Here is a 17,799-nt window from a genome sequence, read left to right on the forward strand (position 1 = left end):
CCCAAGTCGCTGGCGAGCGGCGCTCCCGTCCCCGTGGTGTCCTCAGCACCCCAGGGCGCCCGCTGCTGCCTCCAGCAAGGGGCTGGTGTCTCGGGGCATGACCTCTGCTGAGCACCACTCGCTTCTGGACCTACGGCAGGATCAGGCATGGGTCACGGTGCTGGATGCTGCAAGAAATCCTCCTCTGGTTTGTCCCCACATAAGTGATGTCGCCGCGGCGTGCAGGGAAAAGAGGAGCGCAGGGGGATGCTTTGCAGCCCGGCGCCCACCTGGTGCCCCCCTGTGTCCCACCCCATGTCCTACCCCTCATCCTGTGCCTCTGCCAAAGCAAACCACGGGGACCTCTGTGACCTCTGGTGCCTCCTCCTGCTGGGACCAGGCACCTCCTCGCCCCCCCCCCCTTGCCCAAGACTGTGAGCTCTTCTGGGTGGCTTCAGCTAGGGGGACACTGGAGGGACAATTCAGGGCATGGCAAAGGCACCATGAAAGGGTTGGGAAAGAAATGCTAGAGCAAAAATTGCTCATTTGTGAGAAAAAGGAGCAGCAGATGCTTCTTCCTCTCGGCGAGCCTCCCCCCCGCCGAGGCTGTCCGACCTGAAATCCCAGCATGGGCACCCACACACGTCACAGGCCCCAGGAGCCAAAATGGCACCAAATAACATGAGGGAATCCAACAGCGCCACAAAACCAGCACACACACACACCCCTCTCTCTGCCCCATCACATCCCCCTGCTGCCCACATCCTTCACCCCAGTAGGAAAACTCCCATTGCCTCAAAACCGGCTTTGGGAATGGCTGCACCCCAGAAACTCCCCCATTTGTTGTGATTTCACAGCTGCCTGGACAGCATGAGGGTGGGCGGCAGCACCTGTACCTGCAGCTGCCCCAGGCACCTTCTGCATCACCTGGAGCTTGTCGCCTTATCTGCAAATACTCAGCTGGGGCACACAGCATCCTGGCTGCACAGGGCGGCGCTGGACCTCCCTGGAGGATGCCGAGCCCGGATGGAGGCAGCAGGACCCCGGAGAGGCACAAAACCCACGGACCTGGCTCCGGTTCTGCTCACCCGCCCTGCTGGGGTGAGGATGAGGAGGGAAAAAAAAGGTCCAAGGCGTCCCACGAGTTGTGCTCTGAGCACAACCGAGGTGTCGGGCTGGAGGCTGCCGTCCCAGCACCACCAGTGCCCGCAACACTTGGCTGTGGCAATGCTCGCATCCTGAAATGTGGCCCAAGCACACAAAAAACCCTCTGATTTTTGGAAGATGCCACCCATACCGACACTTGGGCATTCCCTATGGAAAAGCGAGTGCTCCAGGCTTTGCAAAGGAGTGCTAACACAGGCCCATACCTCGCCTTGGGGCAAACCTTGGCACTTCCAGGAACAGTGGCAATTTGCAGGGGCTGGCAAATGGCCACAAACAAGCACTGACATTTCTCTGGGGGGAAAAAAAAATCTCCCCATGCACAAATACTCCCATGCACACATGGGGCTGAAGCGGTGGGGACGTCACGCTCCCGACCCCGAGCACCCCAAGGGCAAGACGAGGCGGCACCGCATGGCATCGAGAGAACATTTAATGGCCTGGCCAGGCTGACGTGCGCTGCTCAAGCAAATTTCCCACTGGGGCTGGGTGAGAGAACCCCCCCCGGTGCCCCCACCCTCGCCCCGGTGCAATGAAGTGCCGTGGGGTTTTGCACACCCCGTGTCCCCGTCCCATGGTCTGCGTTGGGTGTCAAAGCGAGGGCTCCTCCGGGAAAGCTGCCAGCAGAAGGGCTTGTAGGGCCGAGAGCATCCAGGAGGAAGCTGATGAGGAAGAGGAGCAGGCAGGGAGGAGCACAGGTCCCAACCCAGGAGCCTTCCCCGAGATCGGGGACCTCTCGGTGTGGCGATGTCCTCTTAAAAACCACGACCCCGCAGCCAGTGGGGCCGTCAGACCCGCGAGCCCCCCTCCACCCCGACTGCCCAGGAGCTGGGCCGGGGCTCGGCGCGGCGCGGGGTCTCGCCAGGCTCCAGCAGCCGGTCCGAGGACTCGCCCCGGTTCTCCAGTTTGGCGTAAGCCCCCGGGGTGACGTGGTCGAGCCGGGGCCAGCTCCGGTTCTTGCGGTCCTTGATGGGAGCCACCAGCAGCACCCCTGGCCAGCTCAGGTCCAGGGACTTGGAGTGCCCTGGGTTGTGGGGCTGAGCATCGGGGCTGAGCTCCGCCACAGGGCAGCCTTCCTCCATGGTGACGATGACGTGGCCACCACGGTGCTCCTGGCCCCGGGACGCGACGCCGCTGCCACTGGGGGACAGCAGAGCCCAGGGGGGCGGCGGGGCTTCGGCAGGGGGCTCGACTGCCTCCACTGGTCCCCCAGCCCCCCGCGTTGCTGCATCCAGCAAGCGGTTGTTGAGCTTGATGATGGGCAGAGCCAAGGCGCCGACGGCGGAGGAGAGCCCGAGGTTGCCGTCCATGTGGAGGCTGAGCAGGGAGGCGGTCGGGGAGGCCCCCGGGCGCTGCAGGAGCTCGGCCGTGGTCTGCAGCCGGTTGGGGCCATAGCAGTCGGCCCACTTGCTGCCCAAGGACAGGTCCACCTCGTAGCAGCCCTCCAAGCACTCGGGGCTGGCCTTGGGTGCCAGCGGGGTGTCCGCGTCCTCAGGGCTGGTCCCCTCGGGGAGACCCGTGGCCATGCAGTAGAGCCCCTTCTGCATCAGCATGCGGGTCTCCATGTCCCTGTTCTCATAGAGCATGGTGTTGGCGCAGATGAAGATGAAGAGCCCGATGCCCATGATGACGGGGCCGATCAGCTTCAGCTTCTCACTGTGGGGGACGGGGCGCCCGGCAGCCACCTCCCTCCTCATGTCCCCTGTGGTGCTGGCGTTCCCCGCTCCGGCCCCGGCCCCCCCGTGCCCCCGGTGAGGCCAGTAGCCCACCACGGCGATGGTCATGCCCACCAAGACCACTGAGATGCCCACCATGACGAAGGCTCCCGACGGCGAGCGCATGCGGAGCTGCCCCTTCACCGGCACCTCCGGCGGCAACTTGCGGCGCAGCCTGCGGCCCCGGCGCCGCGGCGGGGCTTGGGGGGGGGTTGGCTTGGTGCCCCCCACCGCCGGCTCCCGCACGGGGCCGTTGGGTTCGGCGCTCTCGGCAGTCATCGTCGCCCTCCCGGCCGCTCCTCCTGCAGGGTGGGGAAGGGAGAAGGGGAGAAAAAGAGGTGGAGAAGAGTCACTCGATGGCCGGGGGGGTCCACATGCATGGGATGGCGGGGACATGGGGACACTGGGAGCATGGGGATGCTGAGGATATGGGGACCACAGGAACACTGGGATGCTGCGAACATGGGAGGCAAAGGGACACCATGGTTATGGGGGCACCAGGAGGCTGGGGAACCACAGGGACACTGAGCCCACTGGCTGCACCACATCAGGGTCCAGCGGGTTTGCTCTCCTCTCCGGCCTGCCCGCTTCCTTCTTGTTATTTCTGCCTCCTTGCTGGTGGTAGTAGGGCTGAGGGGCTCCTTCACACCCACCAAAGCCCTAAAAACCCCGAGCTGTGCAGGGCAGCTGGCATGGCCAGGATCCCGCTGCACCCCATGCTGCAGAGCCTGTCCTGGGTCACCGTGCCCTACGGCACCTGCAAAAGGGTGGCAGCAGCAAGCTCAGCATGGTGACAGCAGGGGAAAGGGCTGTTTATTAATCCAATTGGGAAACTGAGGCATGGAGACGGGCAGCTGCAGAACAGCTCTCCAAAGCCACCAACACTGCGCATGTAACCAACCCCCACCAAAGGTTTGACAAGGCAGCAGCATCACGGTGCCCTGCGAGCACCGCAGCTGCTCCCCAGCTTGCTCTGCTTGCTGCCAAAGTGACCCAAACCGATAAAGGAACACGAATGTGCCCTGGCCAGCCAGGTGTCCTGGCCCTGCAGCGAGCACCGTGACACTGCAGCCCCCACACCCCAGATTTGTGCTAGGCCAGAGCCTTGCGGCACGCAGCCGGTGTGATTTGGAGGCTGCAAAAGGAGCTAAGCACCACTCAGGGATGGGGGGAACCAGCCTGGCCCCGGTAATTAAATCTCGGAGAGGTTCATCTGCCTTTTCTGGGGGCTGCCAGGAGAGCTCCTGGGCAGGATTTAAGCTGCAAGAGTTCAGGGCCTTTGCTGGGATGGGAACGCTGGGTGCTGGGGGGAAGCTGCAGGGCGGCCCCGAGCCAAGGGACGCTGCGGGACAGGGGTCGTTGTGCCTCTGAATCATCCGCAGCAGCGCGGGGAGGCTCCGGGCACCGCGGCAGCAGTGGGAGCAGCCCGACGGCACCGCGATGAAAAGCCAGAAAGTAAAACCGATTGGGAACGCAAGGGCATGGGGTCAGGGAGGGGAGGTGACCAGGCTCATTTACTTCCCGAGATGAATGGAGTGGCAAGAGCCAGCAAGCAGCATCACCGGCGGGAGGAAAATAAAATACTGAGGTTTTTTCCCAGTCTTAATCATCTTAAGGTGTTATTAGCATCCCATGGAAGGGAATTAAAGATATGAGTTTCAGGATGACAGCGTGTTCCTGGCACAAGGCTGTCAAGCTGTGACAATTCAAATGAGGGAGATTTAAAAAAAAAAAAAAAAGCCCCAAACAAAAAGAACCCAAACCCCCCAGCTCGCTGCTGTGAGATTTCAAGTGTTTCTCTGAAAGAAGCTGATAATCCTGCATCGCAAGGCAGATAATACAATAAACATTGCTATATGAAAGCAATGATCACCCCAAATGGCAAAATGAAGTTTTTAAATGTTTTAGTCCCAAGGGAAACAAGCGGGCACTCAAACACTTCCAAAGGTGTTCTTCCACCTCGAGCACCCTGCCTCAGGGTTCCCAGCTTTCTCCAATTCCCATCCTAAATTCAACCTCTCAAATATTACACGTCAAATGTTAAATGCCTTGCTGGTAACTTGGGGCTTGGAAAAATGGAAAAAAAAAATAATTCCAGAGCCATGCAAAGGTTGGGGGAGGGAGGATAAAGGCACAACCCCCCCGGGTGCCTGGCCCCTGCCCTGGACCTGCCACGAGCGCGCAGCCAGCTCCTATTTTTAGCAGCGAGCCCCGGCCGTGCCTCTTTACACCGAATTCCTTCGCTATCTCCTGCACCCCCCCCGAGCCCCCCGCCGCCGGCTGCTCACCAAAGCTCACACCAGGACCCCCGAGCATCCCTGCTTGGGGCCAGGATGCTCTCTCCACGCCTTCCCATCATATGTGGCTCAGAGCCAAGGCACGGGGATATCAGTGGCCAGTGCAGCACAAGGTGCTGCCGTCTGTCCCCTCCCTGGGGGTGAGCCCCCCCATAGGAACCCCCCTACAGCCCGCCAGAGCCCTTCGCCCCCGTCCCAGGTGCCGGAGGTGTTTCTGGCCCCGCTGCTGCCCCCTTATCTCCCCGCCGCCCGATAGCTGCCTGCTTGCAGAAGTTGCAGCATTTAATTGCTCATTGCTGGAGATGGTTGTTCCCAGAGTTCAAAACCATTATTTTTATTAATAGAATCCCCAAGGTTATATAAGCTCTTTAGGGGGAAAAAAAATAAAAAAAAAAAATCCAGCGTTGGCATCAAATTCAGAAGCTCGCAGACACCAACACTCCAGCCACTGGGTTGATTTGCTGTGGCACCGCACGGGGCTGAGTCTGGGGGTAGCGACGAGGGTCCTGGTGGCACTGCCAGGGTGGGGGGACAGCCCGGTCCCTCCGCGGGGACAGCTGGTGGCCTTGCTCCCTGCCGGCCTCCTCCCTCCTTAAGGCCTGACCTGACGCCTTGGTTTGGGAAGGGTTCCCACCCCAGGGGAGCAGCGGTATAGAAATGTAAATGTCATTAGCGTTATAGGGCGAGATGACGGCTCGGCTGCCGTGCTGCCAGGTTCGGGGCTAAGCTCCCCATCCCTGCAATAAGCCCGGCATTAAAATAAACGCAAATATTTCTCTAATCCCCCCCACCATGAAGGCATATTGCTGGCTCCACCCTCCCACCCCAATCCCTCCTTCGCAGGCAGACGTCCTGAAAATGTGATGCTAAATCCCAACGTGTCAGAGGGCAAACCCTCAGCCCCCGGGGGAGGGTCCCTCTGGCTGGCGGGGACCTGCATCCCTTGGGAGCCCTGGGATGTTCAGCCCTGCGAGCCTGCACTGCCTGTGTTAATTTGCAGCATGCTGTGGTCCATAAAAAGGCAGATTTGGCCTCAAAACCTCCCTCTGGACAAGGGATGAGGGCCCGGGGCCATGCCAAAGGGGACGGCAGCCCCATGGAGATGCAGCAGGATGATGGCTGCACAAGCCTTTCTCCACATATGGCTTGCAAAGCTTCTCCAAAACAACCCCCCCCAGCTCCTCAAAACACACCGGGGAGCCAGGCCGATGAGGAAGGCAGAATCTGTGCCTTCGTGGAGAGGAGCTCTGCCGCTGTCTGTTGTAGGCTGGGAGACCGAAGGGTCTGCGCGCTCCGTCTGCGCAGCAGCTTCCAGCAGCGCTGACACAGCCCCAGTGTCCCCCGCGGGCACAGAGGGAAGGAAGCAGCCCAGGCTGGAGCAAAAGCTTGGGAAATCACCGACAAACAGCAAACACCTCCTTTTTCCATTTCTTTTTTTGGATATATTGTGACTTTAAAGCTGCTCTCTCAGTTTTTGGAAGGAGACGAGGTTGAAATCCATCACCCAAGCATCCAGAAAAGCACCAGCATGTTTAAAGCCGCGGTGATGGGTGAGACCCAAAAGCCCCGGCGGCACGGCTCAGCCCCTGCGCATGGCCACGTGCTAAAATAAAACCAGTTTCACACCGCTTCCAGCTCCCGAGATCCCGATGCCCCTTGAAGCCGAGCTCCCCCCCGTGCAGCACAGGGGGACCCGGGCCGCTGAGACCCGTGGGTGCGAGGACGCGCCGAGCTGCACCAGCCCGCCCCGGCTTCCCCACCCACGGCGAAGGTGAGAGCGTGGTAATTACAGTCTGCGCCGAGCTGCGCCGGTTAAAAATAACTCCGTAACCTCCAACGCCGCCCCAGCACGGGGCTCTCGCGGAGCAGCGCCCCGACACCAGCTCCCCTCTCCCATCCTCGCCTCCCCTCCCGGCAGGAGGCAGGATGGGGCCCGCGATGCCGCGGAGCCGCCTCGGTCCCCGGGTGCGTGCACGGCTCACGAGCACCGCGCGCAGCCTTCATCCCGGTGCCGTGTTCTCTCCAAACAATGCTTGCTGGGGCCAAGGAGTTTGCAGGATCCAGCCCAGACCTCTGCTGGTTTCTCACCTGCAGCTGACTTCTCCCCAGCAAGGGGACCCCCAGCTCGCTGCCTCCAAATTTCCAGCTGCCTTTTTCGCCTTTTGGCCCAGCAATCTCAGCGTGACTAACTCTCCCCCAGCCTGGCTGCACCCTGCAGTCCTGTCCCTCCTCCTTTCCTCTGTACTCAGTCCACTTCAAATTCCCCCCTTGGCTACACATTAAAGGTGTCCAGACAGAAGGAAAAAAAAAGATGAAGAGCAGGAGAAAAAGATGACGAGGGTGTCTCGGCAGAGGAAAGCCCTGTTTAACATCCCAGCAGCTCTCAGCCCAACGAGGCAAAGCCTCCTCCAGGCTTGGTCCCTGCAGGTAAATCCCCACATCGAGCCCACAGCACAGGCACGCTCCCAGCACAGGGACAAAAAGCAGCTCTCCAGCTCCAGCTTTTGCTGAGGACACCCGTTAATCAATCGTAATTAATTAAGCTCCCTCGCAGAAGCTTTCAGGCAAGCACAGTAACTCTGAGATTATCACGGCTTGGGAGGGATCGTCACAGCTCCAGTCCCGGGCTGGGGGTCTCATGCCTGCTTTTAACCAAGTTTTGGAAACGTTTTCACTGCAGCCTTTGCTGCAGAGCAGCAGACCCCAGGTGTGACCTGTCCATGGCCCAAAGGGGACAAAGGCTCACCAGACTGAAATATCCACGTTTCATTTCTGCACCCCCGTTTCCCCAGGCGAAAGGATGGGGTGCATGGGGTGCAGGGGGTGCACCAAGCGCTCAGCGTCGGAGATGTCCCCAACACGCCTGGCCGGGCAGGACACTTGGTGGCTTCCTCGCCAGGAGGTGACCAATGTCACTTGGAAATGAGATGCAGGGCAGTGGGCTGGGGGTGCTGCAGAGGTCTGGGGACACAGCTCAGCCCCTTTGCTCCCTGCCCCGTGCTCGATGATCCCCAGCCAAAGGGGTCCCCGCGGGCGCGTGGCCCCGTTCCCCTTGGCTTCTCCCAAGGCCCCCCTGCTCCCGAAACGGGGCCATCCGCTAAATTCCTCCCTGCCCCTCAGGCAAAGAAAGTGTGTGGAAACATCCAACTGATTGCTAATTACGAGAGCTTGCCTTACCCAGATTTGCTCTGCTAATTAGACTGATCTCCACGGCTGGGAGATGAGCTGCAGTCACCCGTGGCGAGGAGATCACGCAACTTGGACGGGCACTTAACTCATGCCAGGCCCCTGGAAGGGGGCTGCAATTCCTGGCCCTTTCTGACGGGCCATTGTTTAATGAGACAATAGAAGCGCAGGCGAATTTTGTGTCCCTCCTCCAAGCCCGTTCTGAAATCAGGACATCTGCATTGCTCAACTTTTTGATATGAACCAGATGCAAATAATTAATAAATCCAAATTCAAGATAATGCAGGCATCTAAATTTAAACTGAGAACGGATTTCTAATGTCAGCTTTTTGCTTCCTTGAAGGGGGAGGAGGCGTGGGGAGCTCAGAGGGATTTCCTGGGAGAATTCCTGCCTCGGGAAGCCGAGCAGGGTGGCAGAGCACGGGAAGAAGGCTGCAGCCAAGCACCTTGCAAAAATCATCATAGCCGAGAGAGAAGGAAGGAGGGAAAAACCCCCTCGGCTGGGATTTCCAGGGAATTGGAACCAAACTCTTTCTGAATTTGGCACCTTCCCTTCTACGCCTCTGAAAATCCCTGCCAGGGTGGAGGAAGGGAAGGGACGGGGGGCTGCCAAGTGCTCCACGCTTGCAGGCACAGACCGAGCTCCCCAGCGGCTCCAGGCAGGCGCGCTCCGTCCCCCCCGACCCTGGGACCCCGCTCCTCGCTGCGTGCAAGCGGGGCTGGTGGAGAGAAGTTCCCTGAAGCGTTCCCAGCTGGGATCACTCTTGTCTCCAGCAGTTTAAACCTCACGCCTCCCCTGCCCTGTGCCCTGTTTTACCTTGCTTTACCCTGCAGCCCCATCCCCAAATTCATGAGCAGGAATCAAAACCCACCTGGGAGCGACACAGGACAGATGCGGGTCCCCCCCCTCCGAGCGGGCTCAGCCACCGGTGCCAAAAGGCCCTCCCGATCCTCAGCTCGGGGAGCTACTGGGATAATTTCCACCCACTTCTCCTCTCTAGAGTGTCTAAATCAAATCCTGCGCGGGGATTAGCTCCGTGACCAGCTCTCACGTAAACCCTCTGCGAGGAGACTCGGGGAACTGCAAAAAGTGCTGGGATTTGGGTACTAGAGCCGGCGCTCCTGCCTGGCTCCTGGCTCCTGGGTGTGCAAGGGTGCGTGTCTGGGTGCGTGCTTGCACGTGAGCGTGTGCATGTGTGTGTGCGTGTGCGTGTGCTCGCTCTTGCTCCAAGCACCCGGGTCCCCTCGTGTCAGTGTTCCCACGCGTGTCCGTGCCCACCCGTGGGTTCCGGTGCCCGGGGGGGGGGACGGGGGGGACGTGTGTCCGTCTGTCCACCCCCTGTCCGTGTGTCCGTGCGCCCGCCGCTGCCCCGCGCCCCCTCCGGGCCCGTAACCCCGGCTCCACCCCGGTCCCCCCCGTTACCCCCCGGCTCCCCCCGACCCCCGGCCCCGCTCCCCGCCGACCCCAGCCGGCACTCACCCGCGGCCGCCGAGCCCTGCGCCTCCCGCCAGGACCGGGACCGGGACCGGGACCGGGACCAGGACCGGGACCAGGACCGGGGCCGGGGCCGGGGCCGGGGCCGGTCCCCCGGGGGCGGCGGGCGCTGGGGGCCGCCGCCGCGGCCGGGGCCATGGAGGGGCGGCGGAGCGGCTCGGCTCGGCTCGGCTCGGCTCGGCTCGGAGCGGGGCGGCGGCGGGACCCGCCCGGCCCCGGGTCCCCTCCCCGCCCTCCGCCCGCCCGCCCCGGCCCCGGCCCCGGCCCCGCGGGGAGGCGGAGCGCGGGGCCCGGAGCATCGCCGGGGAGGGACGGAGGGAGGGATGGAAGGATGGAGGTTGGGGGGGGGGTTGCAGGGGGAGAGCATCCTTAGCCGCGGGCCACCGAGAAGTTGGCCCCGCTCCGTGGAGCGCTGCTGCGGCACCCGGGGGGGGCTCCTGGCCAGCCCCTGCTCAGGGAGCGCACGGAGGTCCCCTGGGGGTCTCCCGCCCGCGCCGTGGGCTGCCCCCCTCCCGGCTCCCCCCTCCCGCAGCAGGGACCCCCCCGGCCCGGCAGCCCCGTGCGCAGAATGGGACCCGCTGAGACCCGAGCAAGGCGCTGGGAGCCCGGCGGTGGGTGAGCCCTGGGGAAGGAGACCCTGCCCCTGCCCCTGCCCCTGCCCCTGCTCCTGCCCCTGCCCCTGCCCCTGTCCCCTGTCCCTGCCCCTGCCCCTGCCCCTGCCCCTGCCCCTGCCCCTGCCCCTGCCCGTGCTCCTGCCCCTGCCCCTGCCCCTGCCCCTGCTCCTGCCCCTGCTCCTGCCCCTGCCCCTGCCCCTGCTCCTGCCCCTGCCCCTGCCCCTGCCCCTGCTCCTGCCCCTGCCCCTGCCCCTGCCCCTGCCCCTGCCCCTGCCCCTGCCCCTGTCCCCTGTCCCTGCCCCTGCCCCTGCCCCTGCCCCTGCCCCTGCCCCTGCTCCTGCCCCTGCCCCTGCCTCTGCCCCTGCTCCTGCCCCTGCCCCTGCCCCTGCCCCTGCCTCTGGCCCTGCTCCTGCCCCTGCCCCTGCCCCTGTCCCCTGTCCCTGCCCCTGCCCCTGCCCCTGCCCCTGCCCCTGCCCCTGCCCCTGCCCGTGCCCCTGCCCCTGCCCCTGCCCCTGCCCCTGCTCCTGCCCCTGCTCCTGCCCCTGCCCCTGCCCCTGCTCCTGCCCCTGCCCCTGCCCCTGCCCCTGCCCCTGCCCCTGCCCCTGCCCCTGTCCCCTGTCCCTGCCCCTGCCCCTGCCCCTGCCCCTGCCCCTGCCCCTGCTCCTGCCCCTGCCCCTGCCTCTGCCCCTGCTCCTGCCCCTGCCCCTGCCCCTGCCCCTGCCTCTGGCCCTGCTCCTGCCCCTGCCCCTGCCCCTGCCCCTGCTCCTGCCCCTGCCCCTGTCCCCTGTCCCTGCCCCTGCCCCTGCTCCTGCCCCTGCCCCTGCCCCTGCCCCTGCCTCTGCCCCTGCTCCTGCCCCTGCCCCTGCCCCTGCCCCTGCCTCTGGCCCTGCTCCTGCCCCTGCCCCTGCCCCTGCTCCCGCTCCCGCTCCTGTCCGCAGGGCAGGGATGTGCCCAGATCCCGTTGTGCCCAGCCAGGCCAGGGCAGCTGAACTGGGAGCAGGTCTGCAGCAGCAGGACCTTTTACTTTCTCCCTTCCAGCCGTACAGCTCCAGAAGAGTGCATCACTTGGAATAAAAGCGTTATCCTAAGTTCACTTTCCAGCCAAGCTGCTTGAAGGCAGCCCCCCGCAGACGCTGTTTAAGCAGGTTCCTGAGTGCTTTCCCCTCTTAGGCAGGCACAAAGAGGAGAGGCTCTGAAAGCAGCTGGATTTCAGCATCCCACTTTGCTTCTCTTCCCCTGGATGTGCTGGAGACACGCTCAGCCCCTCTGTCAGTCCCAAGGACCATGACACTGCACAAGCTGCATCGCGGTGCCATCCCATGGCCCCAGCTGCCAGCGGCACATTGTGATGCCCGAAACAACCAGCCCAGCCTTCCCCCGTGTGCTCACACACCGGCACGGCATGGCGTGTCCATCGGTGGAGATTCGGCCTCATTAAACCCCTCTGCCACTCGCCTTTTGCAGGCAGGCTCTTACCAGGCTTTAATTAAAAATGTGCCAGGCTTGGACTCCCCCTCCTACCATGATTGTGGCAAATCTAAGATCATCAGACCAGACCCCTGCTTTCCCCAGAGAGCCACAAAATACAGCTCCACTGTTCCCAGCGTGATTGGAGCCACAGCATCCCATGGCCCGTAAGTTAATGCCGTGTGCAGGCATCTGGCTTTATTGCAGGGACCATTGCTCAGGAAGGTTTTTAGGGACAAAACTCAGATCCGGGGCTCAGACGGCTCCTCACCCATCTCTGGCAGGGGAGCATCACCCCGTGGTCTTGCCATGAGACCAAATCCCCGCTGCTGGGTTTTGCAGCGGAGATGCTGCACTGTGATGTCCTCCCCAACCCCCTCCTTGCGAGGCTCAATTAAAGCAGCACCGCAGAAACTTTGCAGCTTCTGGAGCAGCGAGGGCTGGGAAGGGACCGGGGCTGCAGGTTCGTGGAGGCAGACATCCCACTGAACTGGACAGACACCTCACTCATCCACCGTCCTGCTAACCCAGCTTCCCGGTGAGGAATTATACCCGACGTTGGCTTTTCACACCGCTCAGTGACATTTGTCTCCCTTTGCCACCACTGGTAACCGTCTGGGCTCTGCCCAGCCCAGGAGAAATTCATGCTTTTGAGCAACGTTCGATTTCTGATCCCGGGCTGTACCTGTGCCAGGCGGAGCCAGCCAAGGAGCCAGGGATGGGAGCGGTGAGAGCTCAAAAGCAGATTCCCAATTCCAGGTCACCCAGTGACACCCCAAGTGTCGGTAACGCCACCAGCACCAGCGAAGGTGCTGGAGGCGGGCGCAGGGGACGCAGGGGAGGTGGGTGCTGCTGTTGTCCTGTCGCCTCCCACTTCTTCTTGCAGAAAGTGGGAAAACGCCCGAAGGAGCGGAGACAAGAGGAGAAAATAGCCCACTGGGGGCAAAGAAGCACCAGGAATAGAGAGGGGTGACCTCGGTGAGGTGGTTCTGGAGCAGAGCTTGCCGTGGGACAGGAGATGTGTGGGACCTGGGGCTTGGAGCACTTTTCCTGGTGCTCTGGGAGAGGGCAGGCAGCGCTCTCCCTGCTGCGGACACTGGATGGGGAGGAACAACAGAAGGCAACGTGAAAAAGGATCTACATCACTGCCTCTTTTCTGAGAGAGGGGAAAAAAATAGATCTCATGGTAATTGGGCACCTCCCTCCCGATCTGGGGGGAAGGAGGGGAATCTGAACGTGCCTTTTTTCAGGCTCTGGTGGCTGCTGCTCCTGGCAGAGCCTCCTCTGCTCCCTGCTGCCTCGTTTGGGGACCGGCTCTGGGCACAGGAACCATGTGGACGGGGGAAGGAGGAGACAGCGACTGATCACAGCCAGGATCTTAGATCAGAGAGAAGGAATGTTGTTGTGGAGAGGCTGAGCGCTGGGGTGGGATGACTCATGCTGGAGAACATACAGCTGTTGGAGCGGGACTTGGCACCGCGCGCTGAGGCTGCGGAGCCTTCCCCGACAGAGGGAAGGGGAGGAGAGGAGCCCCCGCCCCGCATCCCTCCCTGACCCTCTGCTGGAGGTGGTGGGGAGGCCGCTGCTGTGTGCTGGAGCTGGGCCACAGCCTGGCTCTGCCCAGCCCCAGCACCGGTCCCACGGCAGAGCCCGGGGCTCAGCCACGAGAACGCACTGGGCACGAAGCAGACATCCCTCTCCCTTCCCCGTCAGTTGGGAAACTGAGGCACAGAGCGGGGACCTGACGGGTTTCCCACAGCACAGCTGAGGAGGTTATAAAGGCTCGTGGTGGCTGTTGCTCGCTGCTGTATCCCTGGGCTGTGGCTGCGCTCGCCTCGCTCCGGGAAGAAAGTTTCATGGCTGGAAGCAGTCTCTGTAGGAGAAGCCGGACAGTCTTCTGCTCCTGGCTCAGGAGCTGGCATCTGTGGGGTGCGAGAGCCTCGATCTGCCTTGTGCCCAGGAACCTGCACAGCCCCTCACCAGGCGGTGATGCTGACAGCGGCTTCCCCGACAGGCACAGGATTGCTGCAGGGAGAAGGGGAAGAGCCTGCTCTCCGCATCCACCAAAGCCTGCGGACTTGCACTACCATGGAGGAGATTTGGGCAAGGCATCACGAGAACCACCAAGGCAAGGGGATGAGCCAGTGTCTTCCCAAAGTCCCTCCCAGACGTATTTTTGGCACACGCCTGGAGATAGCCAGCGCGCCAGATTCCCAGCGCGCTGGGACAAAAAACTTCAGAGTCAGCTTCAGAGGTGGCCCCGTTTTGGCGGGGAGGGAAGTGGCTGTAAACACAAACAGGCTCGTGATTAATCGTGCTCTGCTCTCGGTGAATGTGGAGTCATTAGCTTCATGTCCCTGGAAAAGTAATTATCTCCAGTTTGTCAATGAGAACTTGGAAAAACCTGAAGCCTCGAGCTCTGGAAATGCCATCCGCTTCCACATACAAGAAAACCTGCATATTTTTGTAGGTTAATAAAAGGTAACCAAATTTACAAAATGAATAGATTTAATACATTACCAAAGCTTTAAGGGTAAATGACTTATCTTCCCAGGGATTTATAATCCTGTTTTGCAGACTTTGCCTTATGCTGTATTTTATTCTCACATCCAGCGGTACTAGCGCAGGAGACAAGGTGGAGCGCACGACATTCCTGCTCTGATTTATGGGCTCCCTCCTCCACTGCCATGTAAAGCAATCCTTCCCCGCATGACCGGGCCCGCGGGTCGCAGAGCTCTATCCTGCTCACAATTTCGGGAATTATTCCTTCCTCCCAGATAACCAAACAGAAACCTCTTCCAGTCAAGGGGAACATCAGGGCGGTAACTTGGGGCCAAAAGGAGAAGTTTTGTGCAAATGGAGGGCCACAAAAACACAGCCATGCAAGCACGCCTGGCCGAAAATATTTCTGAAAGAGAACATTTACATTCCTGGAGTCCCAGCACAGGGGGGGCGGGGAGCCCAGCAGCACCTCAACATTTCGCTCCCAGCTCCAGCACCACTGCATCAGCACGAGCTGGGGGAGGAAATCTGTACCAGGGCTGTTCCTAATTGCACCCGGTGCCTGCGGAAGGCAGAACTCGCACTGCACATCATCACCCTGCATAAGGAAGTGGGAAGAGGCGAGTGCCAGCGCTCGCTCCTGGTGTGAATGTACCCGTGTGCTGCCCGGGGGGGGTCAGCGCCCTGGTTTGGAGCAGCCAGCGATGCTCAGGAGAGGGGGCTTTGCTCTGGAGGCACGCATCCGCCTGTCGCTTCGGTTGCTTGCTCACACCAGGGACCAAGGAAGGGATCCTGATGGAGGAGAGGAGAGCCTAGAAAGAATTATCCCCAAACGCACCAAGTGCCTTCCCATCCCAAAAGGCTCAGCAGAGCAGCTGGAGGTTTCTCAGAAGTGCCGTCAAACTTCTCAGCACAAACTCATCAGTGTTTTGGTTTGGCATTTAGGTTCTGCTCTAAATTGCCCAGCATTAGTGCTTGCTAATGTTGAAGTAACAAAAATAAAAGCTGAAGTGAAGTGCTTCAGCTAAAGCTGGGATGGAATATTTCACAGAAACGCAATATTCGGAGATTGCCTTTTCATTTCGAAATGAGCCGTAACAGTTCCAGCTCCACACGGCCCCTGTGGGAAGACAAATCTCATTTCCATCCACCTCTTCCTCCTTCCTCAGGCACCGCGGGGGACGGCCCCAATCCCCGCATCGTGGGCAGCTGCTGAAGGCGGAGGACGTGGCAATGCCCTGGGCGATGCTGCTGCAGGAGCCCTGGACATGTCAGCACTCGGGCTGGGCACAGCACGTCAATGAAGGATGCTGCCCTCAGCCCCGGCCATCCCGCAGACGTGCCCTGGCTGGGGTGTGCCCAGGAGACCCCAAAATCATCCAGTGCAATGGCCACAGCCTTCTCCTATATGTTATGGCTAGTTATCGCGGGTAGGTTGAAGTAGGAGGGACCCAAGCCGCACCCCAGCACTAACAATGCGTTTATCTGCTCCTTGCCCCATCAGCCACGTCTCAGCATCTTTCAAGAGTCACAACATCTACCCACCCCCCTGCCTCAAATAACATCCCAGGGCACAGGCAGGGAGCTGAGGCCCCGGGAACGAGCAGGACTTGGGTAATTTCACACGGAAAAGGAGCTGAGCTGACCCCGAGGCTCAGACACAAAGCTGTCGTGATTTGGGATATTTGGATTCAGGCTCATCCTCAGCAGACTGCACCCCACAGCTCCCTCCCTGTGCTGAGTGAGAAGACCGAGAGGAAGAGGAGAGGGGACGTTTGCTGGCATCTTTCCCTGCTGCAAAGGTCGGGCGGTGAGGATGGAAATCCGGCACTCCAGCTGCTTCCAGGACGTTATTTGGGCTCCGGCATCTCACTGCGCTTGACCTCGGCAGCAGAGGCCAGGCAGGGACAGGGGCTGGTTCCTGTGCAAAGACGGAGCGGAGCGGAGCAACCCGAGCTATTAAAGCTAATGGGTGGGAAGTGGCCATGAATAAATCAGCAGCAACTTAGCAGCTATCAAAGCCTGAAATCCTCCAGGACAGAGGGTGAAACAGCGGCGATTTCAACATGTTATACACTTGGTTTTGGATAGGGGCTTTCGAAGCTGTTACCTACAAACCCAGAAACCTTGTCCGTGTGCACCCTGGGGGCAGTGGTTGGAGCAGGATTTGGGGGCTGGATCCATGCAGGGGTTTGGTGCTCACCCCATCCTTCCAGCATCACATTTGCCAACCACGGCAGCTTCCAAGCATGGAGCAGGGAGAGAAGACACGGGGAGGAACCGCCAGCGAAAACTTCCCTTTAAACCGAGACGTCCTTCTACCTCAAACCACCCAGACTGGCCTCGGTAATCCCAAATCCTGGGTATTAGGCATTTAATCTTGCATTTCATCGTGTCCCCTCATGCCAGGGGTCTGAAATTAAAAGGGAAGCAGGGAAGGGCTGAGCTTCTGCCGGCTTAATCGGTTCTTGCTCGTGGATGACAAGGAAGGAAGGAGGAGAAGGCGGCGGTTCCTTGTTCCTCGGCGTTCCCAGCAGCGAGAGCTGTCGCAGGAGAGGGGGACGAGCGGCGGCATCAGGGGAGGGAAGGGAAAAGCCGCCCCCCTGGGCAAGGAGGAAGCGGAGCTGTGGCTCAGCGAGCGGCTGCGTGGAGCCGTGCCAGGGGCCCCGGCCGGAGGCCGAGCTTTTGTTTCCATGATGCAAGCCGGGGAGAGGGGCCGAGGCAGGACGGGGAATGGTTCGGGGCTTTGGTGTCTTTGGTGTCTCTGCCTGCCCTGCAGGAAAGCTGGGGCAGCTCTGCCGGACGGGCTGCGAGCAGGGACGGGTCCTGGAGCAGCCGTGGGATGAACTGGGGATGGAGACAGGGCGGGGAAGCATCCGAGCCCCCTCCCCAGGGCCAGGCAACCCCTGGTCCCTGTCCCCTCTGCTGAAAACCCCATGCCCTTGCTTTTTCCCTACACCACTGCACCACAGCCCCCGTGCTGCTGTGCAATGTCCCACACACAGCCTGATGTGAGGGGATCCCCTGCGGCTTGAGAACATGGGGACCCCCCCCCGCCTGGCCCCAGGAAGAGAAAAATCACAGCTTGGGGCAGTCCCGTGGCGCAGGGCAGGGGGTACTGAGTGCTGAGGCAGCACCCAGTTCTGGGTGACAGCAGCACAGTGCCCAGTGCAGGTCCCAGCCCCACTCTGCTGCTGCCCCATGGGACCCACATATTGCCCCTGGGATGGAAGCCCCTCGATTCTCCCCTCCTCCCCCCCAGCCTGCTGCCCTGGCTCTGCACCCCTCGGTTTTGCTCCAGCACAGAAGTGCAGATCCGTCCCCACTGAAGCCCTCTTGCTACTCAGCCCTGGGTTCTCGTGATGCCCGTCACAAACGGA

The 17,799-nt window shown here is 61.3% G+C and overlaps 1 protein-coding gene and 1 long non-coding RNA gene across 2 annotated transcripts; one reads left to right on the forward strand and one right to left on the reverse strand.

The window, feature by feature from the left end:
- Positions 1-1,558: 1,558 nt before the first annotated feature.
- Positions 1,559-9,946, reverse strand: TMEM200B (transmembrane protein 200B). The gene is made up of 2 exons (XM_035565182.2): positions 9,822-9,946; positions 1,559-3,160 (listed from the first exon to the last, which is right to left on the reverse strand). The coding sequence occupies exon 2, from the start codon at positions 3,135-3,137 to the stop codon at positions 1,932-1,934; it is 1,206 nt and encodes a 401-aa protein (XP_035421075.1). The 5' UTR covers positions 3,138-3,160; positions 9,822-9,946; the 3' UTR covers positions 1,559-1,931.
- A 266-nt stretch (positions 9,947-10,212) lies between these two features.
- On the forward strand, positions 10,213-11,953 carry LOC118257306 (uncharacterized). The gene is made up of 2 exons (XR_007709112.1): positions 10,213-10,447; positions 11,489-11,953. It is a non-coding gene; the product is annotated as an uncharacterized LOC118257306 (long non-coding RNA).
- Positions 11,954-17,799: the final 5,846 nt, after the last annotated feature.

This window comes from Cygnus atratus, chromosome 23 (genome assembly GCF_013377495.2).
Source record: "Cygnus atratus isolate AKBS03 ecotype Queensland, Australia chromosome 23, CAtr_DNAZoo_HiC_assembly, whole genome shotgun sequence".
Taxonomy (NCBI): Eukaryota; Metazoa; Chordata; class Aves; order Anseriformes; family Anatidae; genus Cygnus; species Cygnus atratus.